Raw genomic sequence first — 20,094 nt, 5'->3', positions numbered from 1 at the left:
ACGTGTTAGTGTAGAATTGGTCAATGACTTATTAAGGAAACTGTCATTAAGAAAAAAAAGTCCATGGAAGAGCTTCTCCGTGTTCTTCTTCCTACAGTATAAAACCAAACAAATTAAAATAAAAAGTTCAAACTCCCCCTCAAAAAAAAAAAAAAAAAAACAGCTTCAATAATTTCTTTTTCAGGTAAGAAATATGAAATAATTCATCCATTCATGTTATATTCAATATGCATTCTTCAATTATTCTTTTACCACTTCAATATCAAAACTGTTTCCTTTTTTCATCTACCACTGGAAAAAAAATCATGTTAAGAATAACAGCATGATGATCATGTCCACTTATCATTAGTTCTTGATTTTCTGTTCTGTTTTGTTTGTGTATATGAAATGTTGAAAATTTAACAGTTTTTTGTGTGTGTTTTTTTAAAGTGGGTGTGGTTTGGTGTGGAGAACGATGATGTGCCATGAATTCTTTCATCCCACCCTCGTCTCGTTTGTCTCCTTGGCTCGTCCGTTCACCATCACCAGCCCTTTCAATCGCCATGAATCTTTTGACCCTTTGCTTGACTCTACTTCCGGTCTTGATCAACCCTTTCCTTACCTGAATTTGGGTGGTCAACGTCAACAAGGCTACTGTGCTTACCACTCTGACTCTACTGCAATTACTGCTACCCCTTTTGTCAATGACCTTGACTTCGAGCCTAATTCTTGTTTTACAAACAACCCTTTCGTGGATCCTCTAGTTCAAACCAGTTTCACTCCTAGTTCTTCAAGCTTTAGCAATGTGGACCCAGAGAGTGGAGTGCTGGGAACTGCTACAAATCATCACGGGTTACAAGGGAACCTGCTTCAGCAAGGTACTTTCAGTTTCTTACAGGGTTTTTCATGGTCGTAGGGAACTAACTAATTTGCTATAATTGATTCATTGGTGCTGATTTTGTTCTTACATTCTTGTATTCTGTCAATAGAAATAAACTACGACAATCTCATTACTGTCATTAGGTATTAGCAATTGTGAGTTTGTGACTTTCTAATACTTGAAATTTAGTAGCTTCAAAGGATAAGTAGTTATATAAGTTATGAATCTTAGGGTTTTATTCATCTTGGATTGACCGGAGATTAATTGTAGATGCAAAGGTGAATAAATAGGAAACATATTTCAATCAATTTTTTCTTTTTCTAGTGTCCATGCAATAAGGGCTGAAACTGTTAATGATTTTGTTTAGGTACTACTATTGAAGTATCAAAACTTGTTAGTGAAACATCGTCTGTTTTGCATGAAAGAGATGATAGAATTAGACCAGAATACAAGGATAAAACACTTACAGAAAGCAGTGTTTTTCGAATGGCTAATTCCAAAGTAAATTTGTCGAATATATGTTTGACGAAGTCGTGTTCAATATCATCAGGTTTGATCTCTTCTTCAAGACCTCAACATACTCAGAGTCAACTGTCGTACTCAGTGCCATTGCTGAGTACGAGTCATTGTGATTCAACTATTATTAACAATGAGAGATGCTTTCCCAATCTTGCCTCTTGTGCAGCTGAAACTCTGGTTTCATGTGCACCAAAGCATTTTGCTTATTCAGCTCAAACTTTCAAACCATCAAGTGCTAGTTACAATCCACCGATTGTTAATCCTTTTCCGTTAGAGAATGTGGCTTATGGTGGCACTGATGCACTCAGCAAAACGGATTCATATTTTGGCTATGTCGTGCCTGGCATGATTGGTAGTGATATGGTGCAGAGTCCCCTAGACAAGGTTGCTTGCCAAGACCTTTTATTGAGAACTATTGTTGAACCTGCCTGCAATGAGACTAAAAGCTCTTCTATTATGGCAAAATCCAAGCTTCAAATTGCTTGTCCCAATGTTCATGAAGACTTGGCTTTAGAACAACATGGTGCTAAAGCAGGTATAGCTGATGATAAATGTTCCACCAACAGTGATGATTCGGATGTAGATTCACCTTGCTGGCCAGGAACACAGGCATATAAGTCTCTGTTTAGCTGTTCAGTGCCTGTGAATTCAGAAGATTCTAAGGGTCAATCTCCTTTCAGAGTTTCAGTGTCTCCGAAATTAGAACATTCTAAGAACGAAAAAGTGGCACGTAATAGTTTAAATCCTCTGGCACCTGTGTTTATTCCTGGAAATTCTAAACAAAAAGCTGATTATCATCAGAAGGATTGTCATGGAGATAATTCTCTCGCTTCTCAGAATATTGGAGCTTTAGCTGCTATTTCTTCAAGAGAAAATGAATTATTGGGTTCTGCTAGAGCAGGCACATGTCCTTCAGAAAGGATCGATGATATAGGATTCCATTTTTCTTTTGATGCCCATGACTCAAGACTCGAGTATGGCAGTCCTTGCAGTTTTCAACCTCCTGGGAAAGAGAGTGTTATCTCTGAAAGTCAGCTTGAAATTGTTACTGGCTGCATGGAGGGTGTTGCTAATGCAACATATAATGCGTTAGACAATGTTGCGGACATGGCACAGGCTGGGCAAAGTTCTAGCATCTCATTCCCTACAACAGAAATTTCCCTGACTTCACATTCAATTGGAGATGGTGTTTTTTCTGATTTAACTCAAAGATTTCAAGAGCCGCCCAAGTCTACACCTCCCAAACTTGATGTTAATTTAATGATTAATACAATCCAATTTTTGTCGGAGTTGCTTCTACAGAATTATTCATTTGCTTTAGGTTCAATGAGTGAGCATGAACATGATAAGATCCTTAATATAATTAATAACCTTTATGGTGTTATCAGACATTGGGCTGGTGAAAGAGGTGTAAGGCCCGAATCAAGTCACTTGAGCACTTTATATGGTAAGAGACAAGCAGCTGATCACCGTGAGGTACGGTACTTTTATATCTTTTTTCGCATTCTTGGTCTTATATGCGTCATTTTGCTTAATGTTTTAAAGATAACTGTTATTATGTTCCTATGATAATAATTGCAACCTTATTGCATCTGTTTGTTCGATTTACATTTCACCGGCCATGCCTAGATCAGAGTATAAACTATTATTCTCTTATATGCTGAGACTGAAAGCATTATACCTGAGATAGAATGATCTTAGACCCCCTTTCTGCCTCTGTATGAATAGTTGTTTTCTATTACACGACATGTAAACAATCTCATCCTAGGAGCTTTACCAGGTTCTGAAAACCTTAAATAATGCATTGTCAGTGGATAATACAAATTTTCAAGTGTCAAAGGTGAGGGATAAAGCTGTTTTACACTATCAGAAAATACATGAAATATCTGTTCTTATGTTAAGTAGTAGGGCGCTATGACATGGGTTCAAACCCTGTTATCCCCCTTTCCCCTCCCCCAATATTGTAATGATTAAAAAAAAAAGTAGGATGCTATGCTCTTTTTATCAAAGTAATGATGCTGAAGGTTGCAAGCAGGTCAATGAGCTGATAATTTGTTACTGAATTTGATGCTTTAATTAATTGGCAAGGTGCTCTTAACTTTTCTATTCTCAATACAAGATCCAGGTTATTAAGGAGCATGAAATTCCACCAGAAGCCTTATTTTATAGGAAACTGTGGCTTGAGGCTAAAGAAGCTTCTAACTTAATGAAGTATCGAGCGCTTGGCTCGCACACGAAACCAGAGCTAGAGAAATGCTGATCAAAATAAAGGTATATTTCCTTTACCATTCTACACTGTTGTATTCTAGACTCTATATTGATGGTAGGAAGCTTTGGCTAGTAGGCATGTATTTGTAGGACTGTTTACATAACCAATTTTCACTATATTGGCAGCTGAATAGAGGGTTATTTAGTGCTTGAGCCCGAATATAAAATGCGGGGTTGCTGAATCAACGTGCTGTTGGAAGCGTTGTATATTGTGCATGGGTGTTAAAATATAGAAAGTGAATACATTTCAGAATGTGGTGAAGCCTTCGGATGGAAGCTCCTGTCCTGGACTTGCAAGATTCAAGACCTGCAAGCTACCTGACCAGGTTGAATGATGGTTTTAAAGTCATTTATACACCAAATCTCTGAGCTCCTGGGATCAATATGGGGCAGAAAAGTTGGTTAACAGAGCATAACGAAAGAACCCCCAAGGTTCACCATTCTAGAGGATATACACTTTTCAGCTTGTAGCTAAATCCCGGCAGAATTGTAACATACTTCAGTTCATGGTTGGTGTACTAATATTAAACTGGCTGTATCCTCGACTAGGCCCATTTTATCCGAGTAAGCGTCTTGGGCTGCTTACCTGATGGGTTTTATACCATCAAATGCGTTGTTGTACTGTCTATGCCTCGGTTTTGTTATTTTCGTAACTGTCCACGGATGTAAAAATTTAAGGATTGAGCTAAATTCCTAGTTTTGCCCACAAATAGATTACAATTGAAATTATAAAGTAGGACAAGAGAACACAATGATGAAATCAGGAACTATGTGATGGGGGCTTGAGGTAAAACTAAAAAACTTTAGGGCAGTCAAAGCTACATATTTTGTATTAAAATGGCTTTGAGTGAAATTTGAACTTTTGATAGGGTCAAAATTACAATTTTTCCATTAAAAAGTTGAAAGGGATTAAATTGACTAATTTACACTTGAAGAGGTACCATTCAGCCAAGAGGGCCAAGGCCCTCTCTTCCTTGGTTACGCATTGCTCGACAATTAGGCATGGTAGGACCTAAATTTAGATTATCAAGGACCCAGAACTAAAAATAATAAGGCGCCATTGACTCTAGTTAGAAAAATGGGCTAATATTATTAGTAGTCAAAATTGTGTACATTATAACCATTTTCTCTATTGGTCAGGACCAGAATCTCAGCAGATTCAGTTAATAATCTGAACAGAAGTTCAAGGCTTTTGAAATAAATCCATCATTACAACTAATCATTTCAACAACTGACTAAATTCATCAACAGTTTTTATCAAAATCCATCATTACAACTAATCATTTCACCAACTGACTAAATTGAAACTAAATAACTATAATTAAAATGAATTTGGAAAATAACACATTTACAAGACTCGAATTTGAGATTCAAAATTTACTAAAATCTTAATTTTATCATTCTTTTTTTTTGCTGTAATCAGGATGTTCATCGTTGATAACAATAATTTATTTTTATACTACGGATACTCTTTGAAAAAGTAAAGAGTTAGTCATAAAATGGGATCAAACCTCCGACCACATAATCGAAGTATGAGGTGAGCACCACAAAATATCTCATGATTTCAATCGTACGATTTAGATGTACCATAGTGAAGGAAGTTAGGAGTGATTATATCTGGCGGGACAGAGGTGAAACATAAGCAACCTTTATAATCTATTGTTGTCAGCTTTTATTTCCACAACCGTACTTAAGATGTTCTACAATTTGATTGATCAGTGTAAGGCTTGAATGAGAGAAAAATGAACAACTGAAGCTGCAGCAAATTCATTGTTTCTTTTTCTTCTTCTTTTGTTCCCATTGTAAGCGTGAGTGGGTAAATCTTAATTAGCATCCCCCCATGGCATTTATCTCACGGTAGGGTTTACGGTGTACTAGTGATATTGGTTCAATTGAATGATTTGTTTTTAAAAAAAATTAAATACAATGATCATCATTATTCATTAAACATGTAATAATAATGGAAAGAAAATAGGAAGCAAAAACTTAGATACTATAATCTATTTCGTGTATCCCAGCCATAAGGCAATATATACATACAAATGAATAGTTGAAAAGAAAGTAAATGGTTATTTGATTGCCTTGTAGTTTGGTTGGAGAAGGAGGAAAAAAGGGGTCATTAAATTCTCATTTACTGCGTCGACAGTGGGTTACCACGAAAGGCTTAGGTTTTTGGAATACCCATTTAGAAGTACAGAGACAGCCCACGTAACACCCATCATCTCAGCAAGCCTAAACTGACCACTCATCCAGGTTGGGGACCCCTACCTATTTCCCAACCTATTTTATGTCAATGGTATTTGTAAAAATATAAATAAAATCAAACGAAAATTCCATGCTCACCTTCCTCTCCCACAAAAATCATCCCATCCCATCTTGCATGAAAATCAGAATAATGGTGTCTTTTTTCTCATTACAAAAAAAAAGGTAAAAACCCTAACAGCAGAAGATATCAAGATATAGAATAAGAGAAGGGAGACCATAACATAAACCTTAGCAACAATCTGGGGACCCTTTGATTAAATTGAGGGAGAAAAGAAAATCAGGCATCACAGGTGGGTCAGAAAATTCCGCAGTCAGCTCAGCCCCAGCTTCCCCTTCGTAAACTATTTACAAGCATAAAAGTTTTAGATTATATATTCATAAAAACATTTAGTATATAACATTGGAGTCTCTGATGTTCTTAGCCTTTACGGCTGTTATGGAAGTTGTATGTGTGCAGCAGCAGCCTGCGCCTCCCCCATTGAGTTGTTACTGTCTGTCAGTCACCTTCCTCTCTATAATTGCGGTTGCTTTATGGGATCGGCTGCCTGTTTGCTGCCACCCTCACCCTCCTTTTTCATTGTCATTGTTAATGCTTTGTCATGGATAAAGAGAATGCTTTATTATTAGTATTATGAAATGTAAGCAGTAGTAGTTGTGTTGTTATTATAATTTAGGCCCCCACACCCCCCATCCCTCCCTCTTTTTGTTATTGCAGGCTTTCTACTTCTTTTTCGGCCTCTTTTGCACTTTATTCTTTATATATATATTTCACTTGCTTTCTGCATGATAATAGCGTCATTCCATCATGTAATAAATTACTACATAATAAAACCAAGAAAAAGCTTGAACTTGTGCTTTAATTTTTGTTGGTTTATGAAATAACATTGAATGAGTTTGTGATTCTATGTTTGTAACATGCATATATATATTCCTTTTATTCTCATACTACGATCTCGAGAGAGTTAATCAGAGCTGTCCATGGTTTGACATTTTCGATGCCAAAAACATTGAGAAATGAGAAGAGGATGATACAAATCCATTGTCCACATCCACTTTTTTTTTTTTTTTAGAGACAAAGGAATGTTAAGTGATAGAATTGGGGCAAAAGAAGGGAAGGGAAACGTGCTGGTTCTGCTTCTCTTTTTTTTTTTTCTTTTTAACTTTTAGTATTTACATATCACCCATCAAAGGAGACTTGAACCCTAATGTTTACGAGAGTGTTAATGAGTGAAACAACGAATTCATTAGTTTTCACCGTTGAAAAAAATCGTCCAAAATAGAGCACATGCCAAGCCAAAGCAAAGACGAAAGGGTTATAGTGAAAGGGCATCACGGGAACGAGGTACATTAAACCTAAAGGAAATATCAATATCAAAAAAATAAAAATTACAAAACGTGGTCCATGCATGCAGTCTAGGGAGTGGGAGTAGTTTGCACGCTGTCCTCATGTGTTTGGCAAAGTTTTTGGGATTCATTTACATCAAATCAAAGCCAAAACATGAAAATAATAAGAACTAGTTTTATTATATTTTTCTTCTTTCTGTATATATATTTCATTCTCTATTGTCGTCATTGATTACGCCTATTATCTTTTTAACCCTATAATCCTATTCACCAACACTATCTTTCAGTAGGGTCGGAACTTGGTTTTGTCCCTGATCCGTCAGGTTCGCTCCTAAGTATCTGGTTATAAGGTGGTATTTGAATGGTGGAACCCTCTGCTGACTGGCTGCCTGTAAGGAAGGAAAAGAGAGTAAAAAATCCCTGAAACCCAGAAGGGTATAGAGTATAGAAAAGGGTTAAAACTTAGAAGGGGTCATGGGGTCATTTCAAGCAAAAGTTATACGTATGGGAGAGGACATAAAATAATGGTAAAAATAGGGTGAAAAGACTAGATTCTACATTACTTTGAAAAAAAAAGGGGGGGGATAAATTGGCATTTACACGAGATATCGTTACGGCTGTCTGTTGTGTGTTTGCTGTATCAGCAGCATCCAAAAACAGCCGCAGCAGCCCTACAAATAAACGCCATTCATTGAAGGGTCTCTCTCTTTAGTGCTATACTGTGCCTGTCTGTTTGGATTGCCACTTGCAAGCTATACCACGAGCCTATCACCATAGATTCTAGATGCTATTTCTTTTTCTTCTTTTTTCTATGGTTGTTTTTTGCTTTCACATACTTATGAAAGGGGCCCAATCTAACATATACACGTAAACATGTGAATAGTAGTGAAGAGAGTGTCTGTCTTGTCCTAAATATAATCCATAATTCATGTACATAGCTTATATATATATGAAAAAGAAAAGAAGATGAGTGAGGTCGATTGGCACTGGGAACATGGCAGTGGCTTGTCATTGTAAAAGCTTGACTGCCGAACCACAATCATGCTTTCTATGGTTAAACGACACACTAACCCCATAATCTCTGCTCCTTTTACACAATCGAATTGGGATTTTGGGTTCACTTTTTCCAATAGCTTCTGCACTAAAACGGCAAATACTAGCCTTTCTCTACTCACACCATCCAACTTTTCATGACAATATTGAAATTTAATATATTTATTCAAATTATAATATAAAAAAATGCGCAATTCCCAAATTCATATTTTACCCACTTCCTAATTTCCCACCTTTTTTTTCCGTGGATGGTAACTTCGCCCAATATCAAATAAGTTCGTTTTTGTTATATTTTTTAGATTTAATCTTTATATTTTAATTTGATCAATTTTAGTCCTGACTAAATTGGTAACAGTTAGATTCATTTGATTAAATTTAATTGTTAGTCATGTACTACGCATACAATTGTAGATTTAGTTTATATTCTCTAACTGAAAGCATTCGAAATTTCTATACTTTTTGAATATTAAAATTTCTGTTTTAACAGAAATGATAGTTTTTAATCCATTAATTTGATTTTTAATGAGTAATATATGAAAATAATGAGCTAGCATTACATTATACGTATGATAATGTGTTTGGTCCATCAGATTTTAAAAATAACAGAACTTAAAATGAATTTAACAGTTATTGTTTGAGGAAAACTGAAATTTTATAATTCGAAAAATAAAAAATAATCAAATTAAGTACAAGAATTAAATCCACAACTTTCATAAACTAATAACAAAAATTAAGATCTCTCCCGGATGAAATGATAATATAGTATCATTGCACTTGTAAATCAGCACATTTCATGATAAGACTATTTTTCGAGATACGGTGTAATTTTTTACACATATTTCAATATACCTATGTATTTTGTTTTCAGATGTAAGGATTAATTGAATAAAAACTGTTAAAATATTAATAGTTCATAGCTAAATAGGATTCTAATTAATTAAAGTGTAACAAAAATTGAGATCAATTCTTTATTTTACCTAGGTATAAAATATATAATATAGTGTAGACCTATTGCGTACGAATATTAACCTTTATTTTTATTAACCTATACACCAATTAAACATTATGAATACTAAATTAATTAACTTCATAATATATATTCAGGTTAAATAAAAAATCAACTTTATTAATAAAAAAAAGACATTCAATTTCATATCCCCAACAGTAGCATCTATCTGCTTTATATAAGATTAATTTAAGTGTCTAATATATCGAATTTGAAAATACTTTGTCCTAGGTTGAATCGACGTTATATAAATAACTTGATTTCATCAATAAATTAAGCCTTGGCTCAATTCACATCGTTATTATTGCATATATATGTAAATTCACATTAAATTTTAACGATATAAGAATTCAAATCTCATCATAATAGATTAGCGACGAAACAAACTAATTTAATTACATATTTTTATTTTTATTTATTGAATCTTAACTCGATTGGTATGTGTATTGTTGTCAATGCAAAACAAGGGTTCAAGTGTGTTGAAGCACATTACCCTCCTATTTATGGGTTGAGGAGAGACTTTAGGCAGTTCTAAGCATTGTGTTAAAAAAATAATCAGAAGAATCAATCCATTATAAAAAAGTAAGAAAAATTCCCTCCTGATTAATCTATGAGCAATCTACCTCCAAAAATATAATATATATATATATAGATGATGAACTGGAGACAATTAAATATGGGCATTTCATTTCAATTACAGTTGATTTTACTGCTGTACATTTACTATTTCAAATAAATTTCCTTTGCAGTTGAAGACTATGATTTCCCTAGAAAAATTGTATGAAATAGTCATATCAACATATATCATTTTCATTCAAATCAAACTATATAATTATATATAATTAAATTATGAAAAAATATTTCAACTATGTAATAATAATTTGGTTAATTTTTTATATAATTTTAATTATATGACATGACTTGAGTAAAAATAATATATATTGATATGATATCACCATTTCCTACAATTTTTTTTAGGACAGAATCATTTCTCTTCTCTTATTACTCTTCTACATTTCTTTCCATTTTTCATTTGAGAGATAATGGAAAAACCATGCATTATCAAGGATTGGGTTGTCAAAATATTGTTCCTCAAACCAATATGATTACGGTACCATGAAATAAGCTTCTATACTTAAATTCGAAGTGAATTCAGATAAGTTTTTTTTTAAAAAAATTATATAGACAGAAGTCTTTAATTACATTGCTTGAATGCTCATACCCATGGAAAAGTGTTGTGAAAAGGAAAATGTAATATATAACAAGATAATTAAACATCCAACATGTATATAAGTATGCATGCAAGCAACCATGCGTATGAACAGTGGTTAAAAATTTTTTTTAAACACTCGAGATAAGCATCAACAGTATGACCTTCATCTTCAACTTCCAATATTATGTATAAAAGAAAACAATGACGCATATAAATCCAACTCTTATTAACATAACCACCTGTACAAGTATTCTGATCTATTCGTCGTTTAACCAAAAGTAAATATCAAGTAAAGCTTTCATGTAGGGCAAGTCCAAGCAAAAGTTTTCTACTCAGCTTCATACGAGGGAAAAAAAAAGAAGCAAAAGAAATTTGATGAAAGAGACAAAGTTGCAGCCAATTAGATGACGAATGAACAAAAAAATGTGATATTTAAGTACATAAACATGAATTGCTAACTTATTCATCTACATTTTTTTGGTGAGTCCACATGAACGGAGTAATATAGTTCCAAGTTTCATCTAGGGTTTTGGTGTTGAGAGAAAAAAGATGAAAAGAGCATATTTGATGAACTTTAAAAGCCATTGAAGGATAATCTAATTAACTTTTTCAGTCTCCTAAAAGAATAGACCAAGTTTTAAAGAAAATGTAGATTTTGCTCTGTTGCTACTGTACCTGCACGGGATTTAATTCACAGATACTGTATTTTGGTCCTTTTAGGTCTAAGATTTCAAGCTATATATAGAAAATAAAGTAGGAAAACTGTTGGTGTTTGTCTCTTAACAGTTTCAACTTCCCATCAATTATTACTGCCAACATGCATAGTTTTGTTCAATTAAAATTTCTAAATAAGACCAACACAACACCTTTTTACAATCTTAAAATGAAATTGTTAGCTAAGCAAAGAGATATGTATATATATGTAAAGAAATGGAAAGCATGCAGTAGTAGAGGCTAACCAGGGTAACTAGTACAAAAAGAATAAAATAAATTTGATATTTATGATGCCATCTGCATTCTCTAAGAGAGTTAGGGTGAGTTTGGATGCGCGGTGCGTTTAGCTGCGGTTAGAGTAAAAACAGCGATGGCGGTGAGATTAGATACTGTAACGATACTGTAGCGTGAGACAAAAAGTAAGTTAAACGCACCGCACCGCAGTCAATCGCCCATCCAAACAAAGCCTTAGTAGTATATGCCTATGTGGGTGAAGTGAATTTGTGAAGGGAAATGGAACAAAGTTAATGCGTAAGGAGAGGGGTTAAACAGGTGAGAAAAGAATTTATGGGAACAGATAAAGGAAGAAAGGGGGTCCAAGAAACTTGAGGTAAATTCCTATATACCTTTTAAAGGTCCCTGCAAAAAAATTTCTCTGCACAACCTGCGGGCGTGTCCAACGAAGCAGTGACAACAACAACAAACCTACCAAAGTAAAAAACAAAAGAGAGCAAAAAAGACTTTGGGGTTACATTACATCAGATGGCTAAGCTAACACTCTGCTGCTCAGTTACTGGGATGTAGTAAAGGAAGGTTGTTTATTAACGAAAGAGATGCAGTTGAGAGCCAAAGGGAATAAAAGATACTACTACTTGGGATCTAATTCAGTGACAAACAATGGGATGGGTGGTACATTCAGTCGACACCAGGCCCTACAATATGGCATATTATCTATGTGTATTATGCTTTTTATATATATTTTATACATAAGGGCAAAAAGACTCTTTGGGTTATGGTTGTTATGAATCCCCTTCTGTATTAAATTAAGCTGTAAACATTGAGATCTGACTATTTTGTTTTTCCCACTCAATATCCCTTTTTATTCAGTATTGATTATAAGGATACGATGATAAAGCAGCATTGTATGTTTGAGCAGTTGGGTGGGTTTTCTCCCTCATATAAGAATCAAGAAAGTGGTAAATTTAACAAAGAAAAGAAAAAAAAGCCTATTAGCAGCTAGCTAGCATTGCAATTCAGCCATTTTGTTGGTGGTGGTGTTGATTGTGGCAAAATGTAATTGAAAGTGGAATCGATTTGTTATGTGTCAGATATCCAAATCCAAGGACATGGAAGCCTTCCCTTTGTTGGGGTTAAGGAAGTCAGTAGGGGGAAGTGGGGTTCCATTGTAGAGCCTTAATTGAAGAGGATGCTGAGACGATGTTGAAGAGGGCCGTGTCTGCGATGCTGCCATTGTGGCGTTTGCTATGGTGGTTGTAGATATCACGTCGTACTCATCGGATTCCGATATGGGGCAATCCATGTTCACCCCAAAAAGCCTTAACCTCTTGGCTGCTGCCTGGCCTTGGACCACAGGTACTGAATCGAACGCAACTGGTTTTACAACTCCACCATGCTGTTGCCACTCCATCATTCCCATTCCCATTTGTGGAGCTGTCGAAACCACTGCTGATCTCAAATAAAACACCGACCCCATCGTACCACCAGGATTCACCAAATTGCTTCCACCTCCGTAGCATGTATTTCGGCTAAGAGGGTTTATCTGCGACAAGTGCAAGTGATCCCTTCCTGTTGGTGGCGGTCGCATTAGCAATGGATTCCATGGGATCGAGCGGTGCAAAGGGAAATGGTGATGTAGAAAAGAAACCTGCGGGTCTGGTGCATCAGGCCTCCGCCTCCAATCAATAAAAAGACGATCTTTACCCAACTCACCGACTCCTCTCTGAAAAGAAACTATATCCCCAGCATCGAGTTTCTTATCCTTAACAAAACGGCTCCACCCTTTGGTCATAACATAGCTTTGGCTACTATTCCAATAAGAGTACCTGAATCTCCAGGGCTTTCCATTTCTATCCTCGAAATTCAGCAGAAGACCTTTGTCGCTCGTGGAAGAATCCAATGGGAAATACTTCTCAGCGTGTTGTTTCGGGATAACAAGCCGGTTGAGTTTCCCCACGTCGCTTGGGGTGACCACTTTGTCGAACATGTGTTCTTTCTCGATGTTCCCACTTGCACTACTCCTAAGCTCAAGCGTTGAATCTGAGTCTACGCGTGTAGAGTTACCTTCACTTGCTGTTGCTACTGCCGGGACGGTAGTGGTGGTGGTTGTTGCTTCTTTATCTTCTTCGGGTTCGTACCTGTTGCCTAACCAGTTGAGACTCATTTGCTGGTGATGAGGCTCCCATCGGGTGTTGTTGATACCGAAAGGACCCAACTGGGTTTTATACTGTGAAGAAGATGAATTAGAAGAAGAGGAAGAGTGCGAAAAAGGAAGCTTACCTTTACTACCCATCTGTTCTTCTTTGGACTCAAAATCCATGACCAATTCTAACCTTTTATGGGGGGATCTAGACAATGAAGGTGAGGCAAAGAAAAATCAAACCCAAAGAAACCTAACAAAAAAGGAAGGAAGAAAATCAAACAAACCGACAATCAAAGAACACCATAAACTGTGTCATGCTTTTACTACTATTTTTCTCGGACTTGCTAGGGTTGAAACACTGTTCGAAAGGAGAGGGGAAGAACGAAGGGTTGTCTCTCTCACTTGCCGTGTGTGTTTTGTGATTTGGTTTTAGCTGAAGAAGCTAATAATATCTCTCACCTTTCTATCAAGAACAGTGAGAAAAAAAGGTCGGTGCTTTGTTCATGGAGGAAGGAGAGACCCCAACACGAAAACTAGAGTTGAACAACAAATGAAACCCCTCCTAGACGTTTTCAACACAGAGATATTGCAACTTCAGCATCTTGTTGACCTTGAAAGAAGAGAGTGAAAGAGAAATAAAAGAATAAGTTAAATTACCAATTTCATCCCTCTATTCTAATTTTTTTAAAAATATAAATTTAATTCTTCTATTTTCATCTGTCATACTTTATGAAAAATGTAAAATTACTCCGTTTGTCAATAGGTTAGCAATTTAAGGACAAGGCATACAATGTTATCCAATTGGATAATTTTAAATTTTCATAAAGTATTAAGACTGAACTTTAATAAATTAAAATAGAGAGTCTAATTTCTGAATTTTCATAAAATGAAAGGATGAGATTAATGGTTAGATAAAAAAGAAAGGTGTTAATATATTTCCAAAGGTTGCACCTCCCTCGAACCTTCACCGGTTAGGCAAGTGTAGTATATTTCCTTCTTTTTTAATTTTCTTTTCTCTTTTTTTTTTCTTAATATATTCTCACTTTATAGTGTCTCATATGAATATTTTTAGATCAGGATTTAACATTTACTTGACTTGAAATATTATTTTAATTATTAATTAAAAACCTTTTAAATCTTTTTCAAAATAATAAATATTTCAAGTTATGTCTTATGATTTTTAATTTAAATAATTTTAGACAAATATTTTTATTTTAATTAGTATATTATATTATTTTCAATAAACAATGAAAAAATTATAATAATAATATTATAATATTTTATTATTAAATATTTAAAATTCTGTGCCAAAATAGTTACAATAGTTTGATAATAAACAATATAAATCTTATTTATTGAAAATAAAATAAAATGGTTTTATTTAGTCACTTAAATATAAAAAAGAAAAATTATTTTTAAGAAAACAAAATATGGAGCCTAAAAAAAAGCATAAGGCACAAATCCAGTCAAACTCAACTTACCAGATCTTGGCAAGCAGCTCTATCTGGCCTTTAACAACTTCTTTTTATATTTATTCTTTTTCTTTTTCTTTTTTTTAATGTGAAGATGGTTTTTAAAAAATATATATACACCTTATTATTTTTTATTGATCAGTCATGTTAGCCAAATTAATTTTTATAAAACAAACATAAATACAAAAAAATATTATTTTTTATTAAAAAAAAAGTCATTTTCTTAAACAAAATGAAACCTTAATTTCTCTCCATATCATTATTATATTATTTGTTCAGAAATGAGGGACCCATGTCTTATCTGGTTGGTTTCATGTGAGCTTGTCACTGTCATAATCCTGGGTGGTATGCATATTAATTTTTATATATATATATATTTTGTAAGATATATTACTCTATAAAGCCAGCTGTTTTTGAGAGCACGAGCTTCATATATATTTAGTTCAATTCTATCTTCTAATTTTTTAAATTTTTTTAAAAAAATAAGAACCAATATTTATATTAATGTTGGTCCATTTCTTTCTTAGTTGTTGTGATTTTGTAGTTGATAATGTTTGTCTCTTTCTTGATTCCTTTTGCTCCAAAAATCTTAAGATGATTTGCATTAACTGTTTAATGTTAGTAGGGGTAGTAATAAATTTGTTTTCTCATTAATTTACTCCAACAATATAACTTACTTATGTGGGCACCTACGTGCTAACTAACACCCTCTCTCTTCATAGGATTCGAAGAAGGGAATAAGCAATTTTGGCAATTTTAATACATCTGTTACTCACTAAATAAATTATATCATTACTGATTAATCTTTTATGCACTCGGAGTATATAATTCTATTCTATTCTATCTTTTATTTTTTAAATAAATATGTTAATGTGGACAACACATCAAATTATTAATCTAAAAATATTTTTTTAATTACCAATGACATCTTAATTTGATGATAAGATTGAAGGTTTAAGGACTTTAAATTTTCAAGTTGGATTCTATGTATGAATTGTTGGTAAATTGTCCAACTAGAACCGGGACTAGGGTTTTGACTTGAAAAAGTCATTCAATTTGATCCACAGGGGTGTGGTGGCCAACCAGAAGAAGAAGGAAAAAAGGATATTTATAGACTTTTCTCTTCAATCTCCGGTCTCTGAAAATCAAGTATAAATAAATAAAATGCAAAAAAAAAAAAAAAAGAGAGACATATATATATGTTTATAAATTAAATATATGCTTTTTTTTCCCCAGAGAATGCAGCACCTGCGGTCCTCAAGGGACCCATCTATTCGCCACGCTTTTTATTTTTTGTTTTGCCCCTTCAATCCTGTTTAAGATTTAAAGTTTTTAAAAAAATTAATATTCAATACATTATTTCCATTTAAAAAAATCAACTTTATCCTTCATTAATACAGGGACTATGTTAAATACGATCTAAATTTAAAATCAACATGTGATAAAAGAAAAAATTTCAAGTAACAATAACTTAAATTATATATCTTCAGATCTAACACTTGTGTCATTATGTGTGGGTTCTAATTTAGAAGGTCTGGAGTGAGAAGTCGACCGATCTGGTCCAGGGGGTGCACAGGCAAAGGCCATAACTGGTCCAGCCACCCACACTTTCCTGCCGCTTCTTTGCTTCCTCAACACATAAAACAAAGGCCACCATACCATGCATTGGGAAATTATGATGTGAATGAATTAAATGTACATCGATTAAAGCTGGTGGATGGTTTACATTGATGTACACATATTGGTACCACTTCCATTTTAGTGCAACATCTTTATCATTCCTAAATTGTTAGACATTAAGCAATCCCCCCCACCCCTTTATTACACCCAATATATATATCGTTGATATATGATGAAACTCAATTTCGTATTGGATCTTTTTGTGTGTGAGAGAGATTTAACTTTATCGAATCAAAATTACCTATTTGATTCAACTATATCAAGAGGCACGGGCAATGGAACAGTGTCGGTCTTTGTATTAAAACTGTAATAACTCAAACATTTAAGGTAATGTTTTCCGTGGGTGATTATGTTAGAAAAAATTAGGTTGGTGAATTGATGCTTTTAAAAAAATAGAATAATTTAAATTCTTATTAACTTTGAAAATAAACAACTAAGGACAATTAATCACGACATTAACATTTTCAATCAATTAAATATAATTTTGATTGGTATGATAACAATTAATTTAGCCATTTATGTTTATGTATTCCGTGTAAATGTTGAAATAATATGTAAATTTGGGAGCTAAATTTGTCAAATCAAAACCAAATTGAATGTATAAAATTTGAGGACTAAAATTATTATTTATACTATTATTTAAGTTCCAAACTGAATCGGTGTCACCCTCAATTAGGTCACTAACTCGGTTAGGAAGTTATTAGAATGCCCTTCCGTAATTAAAATAAATAATATTATTCAATGGTATTTTAGTCTTTTTACTTGAACCCACACCGATTACATCCATAAAACTTTTAATTCACCATTCAACTAAAGCTTTTCTTTTATATATTTTAATTTTATTATACATATTTTATTACCTTTATTAATAATATATTCGATTGAGTTAGTATAATAAGTAACTTCACACCTACTCAAATTTGATAATAACACCATAATAAATAATTTGATCTAATTATTATTAATTAATTTAAAATGATACGTTTTATTATTTATTATATATAATTTTTAAACAAAAATTTATATTTTTAATTTGGGTTTCCAGAAAGAATCTCTAACACCAATAAAAAGTATATACGAAGAAATACATTAACGTTTTCATCATATACTGAACTTTTTAATTTCAAAAGCTAATGATTGCTTGTCAAACAAATAGATATAATCACAGGTAACAAAACTTGATAAAATTATGTACCAACATCACATCAACGGCATAATTTGTTCAGAAAATAAAAGTTAAAGCGAGGGCTGCTACACTGATAAATTGTAAGCAACGACAAAAAAGATATTTACAAAAAAAAAATAGAACAACGAATTATTTTTTAACTGAACACATGGAACATGGGACTTATATTTGTTATTTTGTTTTAGCTAACATGAGCTCATTACCTTAATTTATTATTCGTTTAAATTAAAGATAAAATATATTAAATTTTGTGATACACAAATACCCAATAATACATGGATCTGTCGGTCTTGTTATTGGATAAAGGTAATAAGACCCAATTTCGAAATTTTGGGAGAATGCCGTATTTATAAATTATTAACACACGACATTGTTGTTTTCTCTTAAAACAAATAAATCTGTATATTAATGCTTCATTGGTTTCAAGAGGCTGGTTTCGTCACCTCACCTGATTAGGGTGACGTTGGAGATATTTAAATAATTTTATTGAAAATTGAACGAATCAAAATGCTGGGAATGGAATCGGTTGCAATGAATATGAATATATGATTGACGAATTATTCTATTCAGAATTTTATTGACTTACAACAACAATAAAATAAAAAATAAAAACAATGGGCCAAATGAGCTCCCTTGCCCTAATTTCCACCACCCACTTGTGTGTATGTTTTGGAGCCACCCAGACACCCAGCCTTGTAAATACTAATATATATATATTTAGTAGTAGCATATTTTATGTATTACCTCTAAACAAAGCTCTCCAATCATGTTGAAATCAACTTATGATTAATAATACAACACAACTAATAAGGCTTTTCGGGTTGGAGGATATCAAATTGATATTGATAAACTCATTTTGGCATTATCTTTTTATAATCACTTTCACTATCTATGTTAATGAAAAAATCAATTAGAGTTGAAGTGAAAAATTGAGTAAGTATTAGAGGTTAAATTTGTCTAATATATGCAAATACTATATAGGGATAAATATCAAAGCCGTATATGAACTTTAATTTTATAAAATTATAAGCATTAAACTTTGATTTTAATTTAATTGTACATATTTAAATAAATGAATACATTTATTTATTTTTATATTGGATAAGTATAATTATTCGTGTTGTAATATATCAACATAAAACAGTGTTGTATTGATAATGATGTTAGTTGTTTATGAAAATTAAATCAAATAAATTCAAAATGTCATGTATAAATTTGCTCAAAATCAAAATTCATGTGTTATTTTGAGATGTATCCCTACTATATATTTTATACAAGTACGTTTAATCTTACATATATTTGAAAATACTATTTCAAACTTATATTCTCCAATACATGTCAAATATAAATATATTTTTAAAATAACCCAAATAAAATAATTTTTTTATATGATTAATGTATCATTCATATTTATTTTACGGTTCACGAAAATTAATTTTTTCAAATTTTATGATTATATCTCCCTCATGACATCATTTCTAGGACTCAAACCCGAGCGAAATAAAATAGTTGGAAGGCATATTATAAGCAGCAACTTCCTAGAAAATAATTAAGCCAAATGTTTCGGCCAACTTGCTATACATGTTTAGACCATTATTTTAAGCTCAAGTTCAAGTAAATTGCTACTCTTGTGTTATTATATTGACCAAAATTTGTTCTTATCTGTTCTAATTAATTACAACATTAGGAAAGAAGATAATGTAATAAGAGGGAGGGGGGAGGAACCAACAAGAAATCCCCAAAATTTAGGTCCACTTGATGTCGAAATCTCTCAAATTTAGACCTAATTAATGCTCAACCTTTTGCTCTCTTCACAGCAAGCAATGACATATTTTTATCAACTAGACTAGATATATTAATGGACATGGAGAGAAGATATTTTATGATTATTATTAGCTACATATATTTGAAAAAGAAAAAAGAGAGAGTTAATTATGTTAATAGGCTTTTTCTATCCTATGCAGTAAGGAAATATAAAGTAAGATTAATAATAATATTGTAGATAGATCTTATAACTGTGGGCTGTGACACGTTTTTTTGGGTGATTTAATTAATTTGGAGGTCAAATAATTGAGTTAAATTATAGTTTTAATCACATCACAAATTTTTTTCCTAATTCTGTTCACACCGCGCCA

The 20,094-nt window shown here is 33.0% G+C and overlaps 2 protein-coding genes across 6 annotated transcripts; one reads left to right on the top strand and one right to left on the bottom strand.

Moving 5' to 3' along the window:
* Positions 1-79: 79 nt before the first annotated feature.
* On the top strand, positions 80-4,336 carry LOC121202988 (uncharacterized). Of its 4 annotated transcripts, none has more exons than XM_041107531.1 (4): positions 80-857; positions 1,410-2,854; positions 3,498-3,649; positions 3,773-4,336. In XM_041107531.1, the coding sequence occupies exons 1-3, from the start codon at positions 455-457 to the stop codon at positions 3,636-3,638; spliced, it is 1,989 nt and encodes a 662-aa protein (XP_040963465.1). In that variant the 5' UTR covers positions 80-454; the 3' UTR covers positions 3,639-3,649; positions 3,773-4,336. The 4 variants fall into 4 exon arrangements, with proteins under 4 accessions (XP_040963465.1, XP_040963464.1, XP_040963463.1 ...); XM_041107530.1 differs by having other exon boundaries at positions 144-857; positions 1,227-2,854; positions 3,504-3,649; XM_041107529.1 differs by having other exon boundaries at positions 144-857; positions 1,227-2,854.
* A 7,201-nt stretch (positions 4,337-11,537) lies between these two features.
* LOC107929472 (B3 domain-containing transcription factor NGA1) lies at positions 11,538-14,280 on the bottom strand. Of its 2 annotated transcripts, none has more exons than XM_016860903.2 (2): positions 14,081-14,280; positions 11,538-13,871 (listed from the first exon to the last, which is right to left on the bottom strand). In XM_016860903.2, exon 2 carries the CDS (start codon positions 13,796-13,798, stop codon positions 12,566-12,568), a length of 1,233 nt encoding a protein of 410 aa, XP_016716392.2. In that variant the 5' UTR covers positions 13,799-13,871; positions 14,081-14,280; the 3' UTR covers positions 11,538-12,565. The 2 variants fall into 2 exon arrangements, with proteins under 2 accessions (XP_016716392.2, XP_016716393.2); XM_016860904.2 differs by having other exon boundaries at positions 11,538-13,826; positions 14,081-14,230.
* Between the last annotated feature and the right edge of the window lie 5,814 nt (positions 14,281-20,094).

This window comes from Gossypium hirsutum, chromosome D12 (assembly GCF_007990345.1).
Source record: "Gossypium hirsutum isolate 1008001.06 chromosome D12, Gossypium_hirsutum_v2.1, whole genome shotgun sequence".
Classification (NCBI taxonomy): Eukaryota; Viridiplantae; Streptophyta; class Magnoliopsida; order Malvales; family Malvaceae; genus Gossypium; species Gossypium hirsutum.
This window is presented reverse-complemented; position numbering and strand designations above follow the sequence as displayed.